The sequence below is a fragment of the Microchirus variegatus genome (genome assembly GCF_963457635.1).
Source record: "Microchirus variegatus genome assembly, chromosome: 16".
Classification (NCBI taxonomy): domain Eukaryota; kingdom Metazoa; phylum Chordata; class Actinopteri; order Pleuronectiformes; family Soleidae; genus Microchirus; species Microchirus variegatus.
This window is the reverse complement of record NC_139817.1, coordinates 16,777,377-16,793,833: the sequence shown is the minus strand read 5'-3', so window position 1 is coordinate 16,793,833 and position 16,457 is coordinate 16,777,377. Positions and strand designations below refer to the sequence as shown.

Here is a 16,457-nt window from a genome sequence, read left to right as displayed (position 1 = left end):
AATTCACTAAGTCAACGTAGGCTGATTACACCACTAATGCGCGCCGACTGTGACGGATATCGTGGATGTTCTGCAGTCGAGTTCCTCAGGGATTTACTGAGCGCAATTAAATTTACATGGCGTACAAGAGTTTTCCTCGTAGCTGCTTGTGGTTTTAGTGAACTAGGGGGAAAAAAAACATCCATCAATCCTGCCTGACAGCTCTCCACCCTTCTTACTCTAACAGGAGAATCAGCTCTGCAGTGAATTGTGGAGCTAATTCCCCTATAAATGTAGATAAAGACGTGTTATAATATCTATATTTTGCTGCTAAATAAGTGTTCAGTATTCAACGTCTTCAGTCTCCCGCGGAGACATAGGCGAGTTCAATCAATCAAAGACATCAACATCACTTTAGTTTTGCGGAGCCTTGGGTGAAGCACAGTAAGTGCTTTTGTTGGAGGTATTTTGCCACCAAGGTTTTTTAGAACATTTAAAAAAGTCCCTGGTGTCAGTGATGAGTGCAGATGAAGGACTTTATTTGATTATATTTGGCCAAGGAGAACAGACTCAGCATCAAAGCTGCCTTCAATTCTGAAGATTAGCCTTCAAGATGACACATAATCATCAGCCTAATGATCTTTTTCATATTTCCTTTGAATTAGAACTAGGCCTGTCGCGATATTCAATAAATCAATTAATCGCACGATAATTAAAATTATCGCGATCATTTTTCTGGCCGTGATAAATGCCATTTGCATGCTTTTTTGTTTTCCCCGTCTCTCTCTCTCTCCCTCTCTCTCTCGGGTCCTAAAGTGTGTGAAATTCGATATGTAGTATGCATACCAGGTGGCTAGGTGGCACTGTGAAGCACTGCCATACAACAACACCAGGAGCGCGCGCATGCGCTGAAACTTCCTTCTACTTCTCTCTAGTAGCGCCGAGTAGCCCACAGTCGAAAAACCACAACATTAACTCGGCGTAATTGCTGAAATGAGTCCTGGATAGGTATCAGAGCAGCTAAGGCGACTTGAATGTGTGACTGATGGATTCTAATCCACATGTTTGTTGTTGTTTGTCTGTACTGCACATGGATCTGATGTCAGCTTTACAGGAGGATAGCCAGCGTGATGACGCTGAAGTTGGCACCACATTCGCCTAACTTCAGCGTCGTGCCAGCGTGAGCAGCTCAGAAAACACTTTTTCGTTTTCAACCCTTTAGACGGGAACACGACAGCGGAGCGTTTTTAAGATTTCTACTCTGGAGGGTGGGTTCATTTTTTTTGCGTTTTTAAGCCCCAAAAACGCTGTCGCCGTCTAAACGAAAGGCACATCTGATAAAATATTTTGTCGGTTTCACCCGGGAGCATTGCCGTGTAAAGCCAGAGTAACGACTCCTGGCGTAGCCTACCACAGCAGAGTGCAGCTAACCCATTTTATTTATTGCTTTTGCTTGTTTGTTAATTTATTGTGTTCTTGTGTAAAATATTCTTTAAAAATAAAAGTTTATTTCTCTTTGAAAAGGTTTACCTGCATTATTATACCATTATCATTGTATTAGATGAAAATTATCTCAGAACAACAATATTATCGATTATCGCAATAATTTCTGAGACAATTTATCGTCCAGCAAAATTTGTTATCGTGACAGGCCTAATTAGAACGACTTATACTCCTTCTGCTCCATCAGTATCACATGTTTTGGTCTACACCAGGCTCTGTTTGGAAAAGAACTTGGAGCCAACCTTGAAACAAGCTCAGTCTGTACAATAACATGTTCTCCTAACATTCAAAGGCTGACCAAAGCGTATGAGTTTCGCTCACAGCTTTCACACTGGCCAGCATCGGCATGGTTTACCGTTCTTGATCTATTTCAGTTCGGAACCCTTGGTCCACTCAATAAAACGGCTCGTGTTGACACCAGTGAAGCAGAAACTAACGTTCCAGTTTAGTTTTAGAGTTTAGTTCACAGGGACCATTTACAGAACCTGGTCTATACCAGAGTTAGCTAAATCGCTAATTTGCATCTGTCATGGCTGAGAAGATGGAATCAACTTCTTCTTGTACAAGTTACGGTACGCAACATTCATTTTGTGTAAGTCGTTAATATCAAACTTGTTTAATACTTAAAGGGACACTGTGCAGTATTTATGGGTTTATATGACCCAAAATCCACTTTTTCATACATATGTGCTCCTGTCCTCCTACATTGTCTAGTCGCTGTATAATAGTTTTTGTTTCATTTTCGTAGTGTTTCAAAAAGTCATGTAAAATAACATGGTCACGGGCCGCTGTTGCATTGCCATTTTTAGCAGTGAGAGGCTATGTTAGCCTGTAAGGACAAACGCGAGAGAAAAAAATCAAGCGTCGCTTTACTTGTAGCGGAAGTCCCGCCTCCATTCTCTCCGCTTCGTCTGCTACGCACGCGGTAGCTCGCCCTCTCCCTCGCCTCACGAACCTCATCTGCTGACACGGAGAAAGACGACGAGGATGACATTTGACCAGCTTAGGATACCGTAGCGCTCAGGGAAGGGAGGGGGTGAGCAGAGGAGCAGTTCTTTGTTTTAAATTTCAGCCTCTCCTCTAGATGTCACTATAAACTACTTACTTAACCTTTAATTTAGCTTTATTTGAAATCGGCCCTGTTAATACCTCACACTCTGCGATAATTTGGCCAGATAATCTCTTCAAATCAGTCTAAAATCAGAAGACACCCACCATTGTCAGAAGGGCCAGATCTGGACAGAAATCTGATCCTCCAATGTGGGACGGGGGCTTCAGGCTTCAGACAATCTGCAAATCTGCCAAGCTTTGTTTACAGGATACAGGAAATTGCATTTATTAAAAGATTGATCCCAGGGATGTTATGATCTTTCCGAATGAAGATTGATATATTTAATATAATATCTTATATTATTTTAGCTCTAACACTTTAGGAGATGTTTGACACAGACACGGCAGAAATAAGACAAACAAACGCAGCAGTGCAGATGACATTTGGTGATGTTTAAGCATGGACATCACAATGAGCTTTAAATAGCTTTACAGCAGAATCCACTGTGAGACTGTGACTGCTTCTGCCGATGCTGCTACTGTGATCCTCGCAGTTTTGCGGTGGGATTTTTTGTTTTTGTTTGCTAGAGTTTTGTTGAGAGCGGCTTTTCTTCCACAGAACTCCACACCTCAGGAATAAAAAGGAACAAATGTGAAGGATATGTTCAATGTTTGAGCAGAAATAAGTTTCGATATTCAACTGAAATAGAAAAGAAAGAAAGGAAAGGAGAATGAAAAGAGCAGTGCATCATTTCAATGTCTCCAGTATTTGTTTTTTTGTATCGTGTACTGTGCGACTCACGCTCTCAATAATAATCCATGAAAAGAAAAATGTCATGTTAGTTTTTGTCACGTGTAATATGAAGCAAAGATAAAGCAGGGAAAATAAGATGACAGAAGAAGAGAGAGGAGTGCATCAGTGCAGTTGGTTTTAGCCTCAGCTGGTTGTTTTACAGCCTGGAGGAAAAAGTTAAAGCCTGATATGATTAGAACAATATGATCTCTTAAGGGCAGATTTGGTCTTAGATGTGATGTTGGGAAAAAAAATGCAATAAAATCTAATGTAACTGATGAGAAGTGGAAGAAGAGAAGGAAGCAGCTCATAAGGGTTTTACGATTGAGATCCACAAATCAATCCGTCCCTTGTGGATAACGACGAACCCAGCGGGCGTTTATTTGATTAAACATTTAGTATGTGACAGGAAATATATTGCAAATTTGATTATATGATGCTGAAATTGTGTATCTTGTTTCAAATGTGAGCATATTCTGCTTTAAAGGTGCAGTTCGTAACTTTTGGTTAATATTTTGTCATTTTTGGTTATTATTCTGCCTCTGTTTAGACTTTTGTGTGTGTGCAATAGACACAAATAGGTAGAAGCACTGAGAATGGAGTATAAAATAGATATAAATCATTAAATATTCAAAAGAAAAGATGCTTCGAAATCAGTTAAATCTCAATGTTGTCTAAATCAAGATGGTGGAAACGCTTGTGTATCGCTGCAATGAGTGCTGTTTCTCCTCCTGTCAAAGTGCTGAATCACTGGGTTTTCTGAACAGCAGAATTCAGTTTTGTAATGTTTTTGTGGACACATCTTTACCACTTGGACAAATCACTTCCTCACCAGATTTAAACACTGATATACTGAGAAACAGGGTAAAAGTTGAGCATATGACAGTGGCAGTGATGTTGGGAACATTTGAGATTGATTATTTTTTTAAATTTTGTATTTTTTAATTTAAAAAAACTTTACTACAGGTTTGAATGTGTCCGCATTTGGTGATTTTCATGGTCTAATAAAAGCGACTCAACAGCGCTGTTTTCTGGTCAGGCAGCGTCTGCAAAAGCCATTTTTATTACAGAGCAAAGGCACAAACATGGCATATTGTTTAAAAACGCTAAGCTAATGTTGCTCCGTCCATTTTGAGTATGAACATATCAGAATTATAAGTATATTTCAATGTTTTAGTCTAATAATCGTTGATTGGTTTTATAACTGCAGGCGCATCAGCAGCAGCAGCAGCGTCCCATGGTCTGTTTGTGTCTCAGCCGCGAAGCTGCGCTCCTCAGTCTCGCTCTGTTTTCCTCAACAGTTATTGTGTTGATATTACTAGTTGACATAGTACATTATTTTCAGATATAAAGGGCTATGGTATTGCGCAGATGATCTTAATGCAAAACGCTGTCAGAGCCATCCGCGTTTTGCGGGTCTTTTCAAATTAAAATTAAAGCAGGACGATCTGTTGTTCAGGAGAACCGCTGTTTACGTAACCGGACCGGGTTTTTTCAGAGATCTCGCTGAGCCCGAGATTACAATAAAACACAGCGTTCTCAGCAATGGCTGAACTGTTTGTTTAGAACCTTCAGGGCTTCTTAACCCTTCTGTCGTGTTCATCTCCCGCTCTTACTTTAGTGTTCCCGGTCAAAATTGACCAGACTGGTAGAGGCTGGTTTGCGGGGCGGCACGTCTATTTCTCTCCAGGTCTCCCCAAACACGCTTCCCCTCCAGGTTTGTCATCTCCAGTATAATTCCCTCAATGGACTCTGGTAAAAAAAGAGTTGCTGGACTTGATGTCATCCACACGAGATGTCGCATACCATGTTGGCCCTGGCATATGATGTTTTCCACTCTCGCTCTACTTCCTCTGTCCTGGGGGGATGAAGACCAGAGCAAGTGTCCACTCTTGGACTGTAATGTCTCCTAAGGTGCCTGTTCTTCAGGTGCCTCTCCCTCTCCATCTGTTGACTGGTCAGTCTCCTAAAGGTCTGGATCAAAATCTGTGTTGTCTTCCACTTCAGACACATCCTCTTCTATCTCTGGTTCAATTTCAGTGCCTTCTTCGCATGTCCAAAGTGCTGTAACCAGAACCTCTTCGACAGAGAACCGCTTGGTCAGTTGCCTACTCATTGTGCTCTGAGTAAAAGGAGTGCAAGGCAAACATCAAGCTATATATATGGGGTCTGTGTGAAGATGATACATTGATTAGTCTGGAAGGTGTGGTTCACGTGGGGGATAGGCACAAAAGCACGGGAAAGAGATGGGTTCACATAACAGACACTGTCTCGTCTGTGTGAAGATATGATACATTCTTTCATCAGGAAGTTGGTTCACGTGAAAGGATCGGCACATAAGTGCGGGAAAGAGATGAAAAAGACAAAAGACATTGTTCAGACTGAAATGTGAGTGAGTGAGTGAGTGAGTTGGGTTGGTGTGTATGGGGATGTTTTCTGTCTGATGGATGAATATAGTCTGGATACCCATTCATTTCCTATGGCGGTCACTTTTGACCGGGAACATCACAGGTGTAACAAGGTTGATTAAAACACTCAAAATTCAATGAAAGAGGTGATCATCACTTTTATATGTTCAAGTGCATAATGTGGAGGATATCATAAGGCCTTGAGGCAATCGGATGTAAAACACAATATTTATGAGTGTTTTAAGTTGTAAATCGGTCAGATTTGACCCGAACACGACAGGAGGGTTAAACAAGGTAATGAAGCAGATACACACTAAAAAACAGAGGTAATTGGAACTTCTGGTCTAGGTCCGCTTTAATAATGACAAAGGTTGTTCATTGCAGTGCTAGCAGGAACAAAACAGTGCTTTTAGCAGACGTAGCTTTAGCTTGAATCTTATCACTGTTCAGAATTTTGTTTGGATCCATTAAAAGCAATTTTTCAATGAAAAAAGGGGTCGCTTCATCATTTCACCAGTGGCAGATCTAGAAAATTCTACATGGGGTTGCAAAGCGGTGGCAAGAGGTCTTGGCAGGGATGGACGGTACGCAAGAATCCCCAAATGGATTTAACATAACAAACATAAAAATACTTTAAAACGAATTACTGTTTTATCATGAACAATAGGAGCAATCCCAGTGAATCTCTTAAAAAAGTATTAATAGCAACATTAAAATCTTAAATAAAAAGTGCAATAATCAAAAATAATAAAAAACTTAAAAGGCTGAGTACCCTCTTCCTCCCTGTCACTCCCTGCCTCTGTCTCACTTTCTGAATCTGCAGCAGCCTCCTCCTCTTCATCCCTCACATCCTCTTCTCCTTCACTTGTTTGTTCATCTCCTTCTGTGGTCTTCTTCTGCTTTGAGCCTCCTGGTCTCTCCAGTTCACTACCTTCTCCTGCATTTCCCTCCGCCTCTAAAACCCTTTCAATATCCACACTTTTTGCTCTCCTTTTTTATTGTTCTGCTCTCTCCAGCCACTCTTGCCTGCAACAGTCAAGACATGAGAAGCTCTGGTTATACTTGTATCACTACACTGTAGGGCCATGTAGCTAACAAATATAACAAATCTAAAATCATGCTATTGTATGTGTTATTTTCCCAGTTAGAAAAGTAAAGGATGTCACCTGGTTTCTCATTGCTCTGATAGGTGACAGTTAGTGGTTTTATAGCAGGTTTACTGCTTAGCTAATCAAATCAATATGATTCATCTTGCTACAACTGTGTAGTGTGTTGTGACGAAACGCCCGCAAAATGGCGACCCTGTGTTAACTTTATGGATTAAAACATGACAGGTTTTGATTTATTGTATGAAGCTGTCGTTATCTTTACTAAAATCAAAACTAATCAAAGAGCAAAACACTCTTACACTTACAAATAACCAGCAATTTAATTAATGGCTGCGATGTTATCGCTTTCATTATAAATGTGACTTTAAGTTAAATTGGTGTGTTGAAACTTCACCTGGGGAAACTGACTTCACCTTCAGTCGGGGGGCAGCTCAGTCGCTCCTCTCTGTGTCGGGATGCAGAGTCACCGCAGCAGACTCGCTGTGTGTGAGCCAGACTGTGAACAGTGCACTGCACGCTTGATGCAGGGCCGTAGCTAAGTGAGTCAGGGGCCTAAGATTATATTTACAATGATTGACTTTTGGTCAATTTATTGTTTATTTCACTACTTTGAAAAGCTTGTGGACATAGTGGCGGATGTTTTTACAAGTAAAGTTTTTAAAACACAAAAATTAGTGGGGCAGCACCCCCTTGCCCCCCTTGGAGCTCCTCCCCTGCATTTCACGTTAGCTTATTTACCACTGGGACCCAGAGAAGCAGCTGGGGTGACTTTCCAAAAAAGTCAGCAAATTAGTTGTTCGGCAACCTTAACCGCCTTTTGTTTCTATTCTTTGTTGCATGTTTACAGTCTGGCAGGAAGTTCAATTAACTGCCATCACGTTAAACATGATTTAAATGGCATGTCGCTGCAGACAGTCATCTCCCGTGACTCGTCTACAGGGATGCAGTCGCACATGCCAGCGGTGTGTTTGCATCTCGACAAGATGACGATGATTCCTGACACTTGATGTTTCTGTCTTCTCCGCAGAGTGAGCTGCCGTGAGTCCCTGAGAGGAAGAGACTCTCAACAGGAGACAAGATGGCGTCCAACAACACCCTGCGAAGCTACTCCATCATACCATGTTTCATCTTTATCGAGGTTAGACACTTAAATCCGGTTTAGAGCTTGTACATGGATGTTTTTGTGTGTGTATGAGGGGGCAATTTAGCTCTTAGCAAATTACTTCTTCTGGTAAATTATACAGGACCAACCGGAGCGTAAAGTGCTGGAATGGGTGGGAAATGCATGTATGTGTGTGTGTTCAGTCTCCTCCATATTTAATTACCATGTCAGTCCTTAATCAGAGAGATGTCTCAGGACACCTTGCCCACTCTCTCTCTCTCCTCTGACTCCTTCTATTTTACGATCTTCCACACTTTCTCTGACTTTCCTCTCACACTCCTTCGTCTTTGCACCTCACACATATTTCTCATATTTTATGAAAGCCATCCGTGATGAATGTTCCATTTTACCAAGATGACGTGTGCTGTGTTTGCACACATGCCCGTGTTTCCGCTCTCAAGCTGAAATATACGGATTAGTTTCAGTTAATTAATCTGTTGGTTATTTTCTCGATTAATCGTCATAAAATGTCAAAAACATTTTGATTTGTGGTTCCCAAACCCCGAAATGTGGATTTTTTTAGATGTCTTGTTTGTCCACAAACCAAATTTTTTCAGTTTCAACGATTTTTGGGAAGAAAGAAACCAAGCTGAAAAATCTGAAATGTAATCAAGATAGTTGATGATAAATTGAGTAATCTATCTAGTAAGCCAGTACTGCTCATACTAAATCAAAGATCTGCGCCGGGCTAGCATTCCATGCATGTACTTGATCTTGCGTCCCAATCCGGTTTGTCCATGTTTTCTTTGAGCTCTGAGTCGATCTGTTTGGTGAGTTTCTACCAAATGGTACGGTTTCGGTTTGGTATGGTACATATTTTTTTACGTTTTCCATTCAAAATAGTACCAAAATAACTGCCCCCAACTCTTCCATTTTTTGGTACCTTGCCCTTGAGGTACCAGAGCAGGGGTTCTCAAAGTTTTGATACCTGAGGGCCAATTTAGGAACCCAACATTGGACTGAGGGCCGCCAAAGGAAAAAAAAAGGAAAACAAACAGAAAGAAATCCAATTTGTAATCATTTTAATGACCAGATTGCAGTTCTACAGTTTAGCATTAACTAATATAAGCGTTAATATAATGTAATTTAAGCATTAATATAATAACGCTTTATAATTAACTGTAATAATAATACCAAGTAACACATTTCTGCTACCATAAATTTACTGAGTAAATAGCTAGTAATTGGGGGCTGTAGCTACCTGCTTATTACCAGCTTATTACCCAATAATACATTGAAATTCACCATATAGAAACCAGGTAAATACCCAGTATTTTTGTTTACACTTATTGTTCTGTATCCAGTAATGTCCAATAAACATTTAACAAGCTCAGTAGCTCCTGGATTAAAACTATCAACTGTAATTCATTGCGGGGCCGCCATAAATGTTTCTGCGGGCCGCAATTGGCCCCCGGGCCGCACTTTGTGAACCAATGTACTCGAGCAATGGTACGGTACGGTACGGGTGGAGCTCGACCTGCAACAGTCAGCCAACTGGGCGACATAAAAGCGGCACTCCCTCTAGACTGCTGTTTCTTCAACACACACAGTCAATTCCATTCTCATACAAAGCTTGGCATCTTGTTGAGATACCGGTACAATGTCGCGATACGTATCTGGCTGATACTGAGTCAAAACGCAAGCCTGGACCGAGGGCTTTACCGTACTGTACCAAACCGTACTGTACCATGATCAGGGTTCCCCACAAGTCCTGGAAAACCTGGAAAATGATTGACCAGTTTGTCCAGTCATGGAAAAGATATGAAAAATGTCCTGGAAATGCTTAAGTTATCCTGGTGGTGTTCACAGATTTGTGCACATAGGTTCCATTGTGGTTGGATGATGGTTGGATATTATGTCCCAAGGACCTATTAGACCTTGTCAGATATGTAAAATGTGGAAAGCATGACCTGAGCTTAATAAACGATCACTTTCCCCCCGATTCATGATGTTTTAAACTGCTTCTCTTCATGTGAGTCACATTATTGTTTGGCATGTCTGTGAAACATGAACTCAAGAAACCCTTCCTCCACCTATTGATTAGTCGGATATCAATAATACAGGCTTTGTGTCTTTGCTGGAGGACAGATGGTGCAGAAAAGAAAGAAACATTTTCATGATGTATTTTACGTTAATTTTATTTGATTTCATCTCCCCCACATCATCCAGGGAGTCAGTGTTTGAAAGATTGCAGTTTTAATTTTATAAATTAGCTTCACTCTAATGTATTAACGACGTACTGTATTCCATAAATCAGTCAAGGAAAAAAGAATTAGAATTAAAAAATGTGGGTACAGGAGACAGATTAGTGATTTATGGGTTTCATATGATTGTAACTGCCACATTAAATCACACGTAGGCTATTAAATCTGCGCTTTTCACTCCCACACTGTTCGTCAGATCACATGAGAAATCTCACTCACTGACGGTACAGGCGCTCTAATAAAACAACGACTCTGATTCTGGACACATAACGATCCCGTTGTCGGCGTACAGCTGTTTGCTCATTTCCAGCTGTCAACAGTCTTGCCTGGATTTCATTATAAAACTGTTCCGCCATTAATCAGTGTTCAAACAGCACGGCATCATGGGAAACAGAGGTTTGTTTTTCTGACCTTGGACCTGCTGGAACTTTATCTTTTCTCCCAAACCGTTATCTCTCTTTTGGAATTTGTACACGAGAGGTTATCGGGATGAGAGAATTAAAAACAATTAAAGTCTTAAAGATTAAAATGATTATAAGATTAAACTGTATACACAGTCCTAATTCTCATCTTATTTTAGCTCAAGATTTTGAGCCAATCTGCCTTTAAAGGTGAACTGCAACCAAGTTAGTTAATCAGCCAGCATTTAAAGACAGTTAAATGATGGTTTTCTCTAAGAGTCATAGTTTTAACAAGCAAACCCTAACCCTAAGTCTCATGCTGTATTAAAAACAAAACAAATCGGTGCTTTTAAAGAAATAGTTTAAGAAAAATATCGAGAATACAATTTGAAATAGATTCGGTTAATTCATTATAATCATACACATACATGCATGTTTAAGTGTCTTAAGTTACATCAACTTTTGAGTTGAATCATGGGAAATTTCGTTGTTGAAGCCTAGCATTGTAGTGTTTGTTCGTTTGGAGGTGAAGTTTGATGTCAGCTCCCTCAGATTTAACCACATTTTTTAAAATATGGCTCAGAACGGTCCGACTTGGCAATTTTTTTTTTTTTTTTTCGCTTTTCCATTAGCAATAGTACCTCATACATGGTGGTTTGTTTTTAGTACCTACTCTGGCAAGGTTCCAGGTTGAGCTGAGCCAATACTAAAACGTGATGTCGACAGCCTGCCGGTCACCGATTTAGTCAGAGAGTGCCGTCTCTGGAAGAGTCATGAGCGCGATGTCCGACACAAGAATCAAAGCGAACGATGCCGAACTGTAGATTAAAGTTAAAAAGGCTTAAAGGTCACATAGAGTGGTCCTGTTGCACATAAATGTTAGTTATGGAGGTCTACTTACATACATTAACTTGTTTTTATGGTCAAAAACCTCCTAGTTTCTGTAAAATAGCCGATAGAAATCCTCTTTTCTGACTTTTCAGCCGCGATGTTTCAGAGTGAACTTTCACCCCCAGAAGACAGAGTCTTGTGATTGGCCAGTACTATCCAGCACATCCGTTCTCAGAAGCGCAGCGCCCCCCTCTGGAACGGCGGATGCACTGCTCCTCATTATCAAAACATTGTTTTAACAGTGTTTAAAAATAGCTTTGTCACGACTCCCCGCCGCAGTCCCTTTTATGACTTTAAACCGGAGTCAGACCCAGAGTCAGAAGACACTGTTGCTCGTGAAACACCTCCACAACGGACGTTATTCTTCTTCTGCGGTTCAATGTACGTAACCGGATGTGCCCGGACTACCGCCCGGAGGAGGACGATCGGTTGTTCAGGAGAACCGCTGCTTACGTAACTATTACGGGATTTTCAGTGATCTTGTTGAGCCCCGAGATTACAATAAAACACAACGTTCTCAGCAATGGCTGAACTGTTTGTTTCGAACCGTCAGGCTTCATAAACAAGGTAATGACGCAGAAACACACAAAAAAAAACAGCGATAATAGGAACTTCCGGTCTAGTTCCGCTTCAAAAATCCCTGAAAACATGCCTTAATCGCCAACATTTAGCAAAGTAAATGTCTAAAATCTCCTGATTTATTAGAGGAGTGACGACTCCGCCCTTATTGAAGAGGCAACGTGAAGTAATGGAACACAACATGACTGATACCAAAACGAGAAGAGTTTAGCCAAATACAGCTCGAACTGTGTCGCGGAAAAAGCCATTTTCGTTTTATCTTTTAAGATGGAACAGTATGACATGATTAACCTTTATTTTATCCAGCGTTGATAAAACAAGTCAATAATAGGAATCGATTTTGACACGTTATTTCAAACCATCAGTATTTTCTCTCTCTTGTGCACAGCTCAGCTCTCAGTGGCATCTCATCCATTATCCCTGCTCCTCTTTTCTCTCTTGTTTTTGTTTTTGTCCTTGTCCTTGTTTTCTGTTTCCTCTGCTCTTTGATGTCTTCGTCGTCGCGTCCACACAACACAACATTTCCCTCGCTCCTCCCCTTTGTCTCTCATAGCGTGGCTGAAGCTCTTCCCACACTCTTCCATGTTTCGTCACATCCTGCACATCACGAAAATAGCGATTATTTAAAAAGACGTGACCGAAACAAGATGTCCTGGTTGGCTCAGCTTGGCGCTGGCGTGGAGCGCCAGAGGCGTCCTCGCTGGAAGGATGTGTGTGTGTGTGTGTTTACGGTGATTTGTTTACAAAGTCGTGGAAATTGTTGCTCTGCTTTTCATCAGTTACATAAAAAACCTCCAGAGATTTGGTTTGTTGTCACTGTTTTGTCTCAGCTGGGGAGTGAAGGAGTGAGTGAAGAATAAGGAGAGAGCAGGTTATACCTCTCTGCGGAGGAGATTATGTAAACCACACAACCTGGAGCTTTCACAAGTCGAACTGCAGCCACTTTGTTGTGTAAAACTCAACAAAAATCATCATCGACCTTACATTTATTCACTCTTTATTCTCTCTTTTCATGGGTGTTGTAATATTTTCCAAGGCTGCCTCTCTCTCTCTCGTCCAGAGACAAAAATAGAAATCATTTTCCCACAGGGATCGTCTGCTACTCTGATCCCTCGCTCTCTTTTAGCCTCTCTGATGCAACGGGGGATTTTTCCTTGAGATTATTTGTGGAAAATGGAATAAATAAACACGTTGTGATGTCCGTGGCATTACTCGGCACAATTCAGCAGCATGATTTATCCAAGTGTAATAAATAAATGAAGCGATGACTCGATGATCATCGCAGCCTTTCCACCGCAGTTGAATTCCACACGAGGAGACGATAATGATTTTTTGCGGTGAATCTTTCTTGAATCAGATGTAAAAGAAATGCAAAAAAGTGTGCAGCATTAATTCAACACAGCTCTGATGTCAGCAGGAGGCAGAGGAAAGAGACTCAGTACCTGCTTTATCTCCAAATGTGCATTATCCTGACACTGGTGTTTATTGTATGAAAAACAGGCTCTAAAGCTTTATTAGACGGACTCCACAGGGACTGCATGACCCTCCTTGAAATCCTGAATGACACAACACGCTGTACTTAACATAGCAATGAGCGTGGATGAAGAGAAGAGCTGTGTTTTTTAGCTTTACTTTATTCCAATTCAATTCACTCTTTTCAGTAGAGCTTGTTATGGACACAAATCCAATCCAATCCAGATTTATTCCTATAGCACATTCAGTTTTATGTACGTTGCATAAATACATAAAACAGACGGAATATGAAACAAATAAACAGAAAAAAGTTAAATAAAACAATATATAAAACACTAAAACTGCCAACTATTTACTACCAATTAACTACCTAATTAAAATGGTGTGTGTGTAAATGGTAAACTTGGGCATAATCTTGGTGTAATTCCACTTATATTTCTCCAAAAAATGTCAGGTTCTTCTTCGTTTGTATTTGTATCATTGTAAAACAAAGGGAACAATTTGGAGATCTTCTAGTTTTTTTTTACTATTACTATTCCAGCTCACTTTCGATCAAATTGCTCTGTATGTGGCCCCCTGAACTCAAATGAGTTTGATACCCATGGTCTGAAATAATGCTACCACTGCCTAGATCTTGTAACCAGTACCTTGTTTCTTGCAAGACCCCAGATGATTCTGAGGGTTTCCAGGTTGGCGGTCCTTGTCTCACAAGGCTGGTTTTCCGATTACACACAGTAGTTGGCAGTGGAGACGGCTTCCAATCTCCCCGCAACAAGACATTTAGCCATCACAATAACTCGGTAGCTGTTAAATCGGGGTGGCAGTCCTTCATAGTTCTGCTTTAAAAGCTAATTATCTTTCATTAACTCCATGATGTTCTGTTTCTGTGCCGTGTGAAATGATTTCCACCAATGTGATGGTTCTCAGTCGTCCAGGTCATCCGTGCTTGACTTAACTCAAGAAAAGTGTTGAAGCACATTGTTGCAGTTACTGAGTGGAGACAAACAACCTCCTCCTCCTCCCCTTTGCCTTTTCAGTGATGAACATAAAGCTCATAGGTAATTGAATTATTTGTCGTAGCTGCAGGAACTCGTCGTCCACTCCTCTCCTGCTAGAGTGAATGGCTGCGCCAAACTGTCGCGTCACATAAAGGAGATGAAATGTTTCCTCTGAGGGGAGAAGGATGATCATGCGGCACTGAAACTTGGCGTTACCATTTCTTCTTATTTCTTTTTTTTTATGACAGCCACTCTCTCGACTGTCTGCCCTTCACACAGCTAATGTAGCATGATGTGTCGGCTGTGAGTGTGGGGGGGGGGTTATAATAATGGAGCCACAAGTTTATGGCACACTGAGGAGGAGACACTCGTCCAGGTGTGGAACTGTCACAGGAACAGCCAGCTCAGGAAGAATTTACAGCAGACAGCAGGCACACACTGACTTATTTATCAGAAGGTAATTATGGTGCTGACCCACAACCGAGTAGGGCCTGACAACAGCGACGAGGACGAGAGCCTGTTTTCTTGTTGCGTTGTGTTGTTTTTGTCTCTATCTGTGTCTGATGGCTCAGTTTGTTCTGGGGAAAATATTCAAGCTTTCCCGAGCTCCAGATAAGAGAATGTGAGTGAAGTTTTAAAGCTCCCATAGAGTGGTTCTATCACACATATATGAGTTATGGAGGTTTACTTACATACATTAACTTGTTGTCATGGTCAAAAACCTCCTAGTTGCTGGAAACAAGCCAATAGATATCTCTACTCACTGAAGCTTTCGCCAGCCGCGCTGTTTCTGGCCCTTTCTCAATACCCTCAAAGTATGCCAGTACGTACTGGCATACTTGGGAAGTACATACTTGAGAAGCACGACTGGATCACATACTTGCCAAGTACTGGAGTACACGAGTACGATCTCTTCAATTGGAAAAGCAGTGTACTTCCTTGTTTTACTGTTTGAATGGCGGGTGGTGACAAGCACTTAAGCCTCATTACCGCCACCTACAGTGTTGATGAATGATCTTATGAAATACTTTTAATCAATGCATATATATTGTTAATTTCACATTTTAAATATTTAACTTAATGTATTATTTCATTTTTATAATGAAAAAATATACAGTACCATGTGGAAAATAGATAAATTAGAGCAGTGTAGAGTAATATATATATTATATACGTATACTTTATATATATATATATATGTATATAAACACACACACTTATATATACACACAGAGATACATATAATATATATATGTGTATATATATATATGTATTTAAATATAATGACACTATATTATAGTGTCATATTTAAATACATATACAATGACTTAATTAATTATTAATTAAATTATATCAATCTAACATTCAAAGTTAGAATAAATTAAACATGCATACGTCTCATTACCGTCGCTCCCTAGAATGTTTGTTAATCTGTTGATTATTATATTATTATTATGATTATTATATTATATTATGTTGATTATATATTATAAACATTGATCAGTGTTTGTCAAACCTTTTGGCCACAAACCAAAATTTTTCCATTTTAAATGATTTATTTGTTATGTGGAGCAAAGAAATGAAGAAAATATTCACATTTAAGAAGCAAAAGCCATCAGAAATATAATTTTAATAATGAAAAAAAGCTTAAAACCGATGAATTGATTATCAAAATAGTTGACGGTTAATTTTAATAATCAATTAATGGTTAATTCTTCACTATCAGACCTGGCTAAGGGAGTGTTTGTGTGTATACAGCAGCAGGACATGCATGGGCAGAGACAATTAGAGTTTATCCCGTTGAACTGTATGAACTGGGTTTTTCAAGCAGTAGAATTCACTTCTGCGACCTTTTTGTATGTGTGTTTTTGCAGCCATCTTGCTTTACTAGCACAATGTTGTTGATG

The 16,457-nt window shown here is 40.2% G+C and overlaps 1 protein-coding gene across 1 annotated transcript in view; it reads left to right on the top strand.

The window, feature by feature from the left end:
• Positions 1 to 7,920: 7,920 nt before the first annotated feature.
• Positions 7,921 to 16,457, top strand: part of plppr1 (phospholipid phosphatase related 1) — a gene marked incomplete at both ends in the record, with an annotated part of 40,213 nt that continues 31,676 nt past the window's right edge. The window contains one exon of the mRNA XM_083903056.1: positions 7,921 to 7,980. Coding sequence (XP_083759182.1) covers positions 7,921 to 7,980 — 60 coding nt within the window. The remainder of the gene's footprint in view (positions 7,981 to 16,457) is intronic.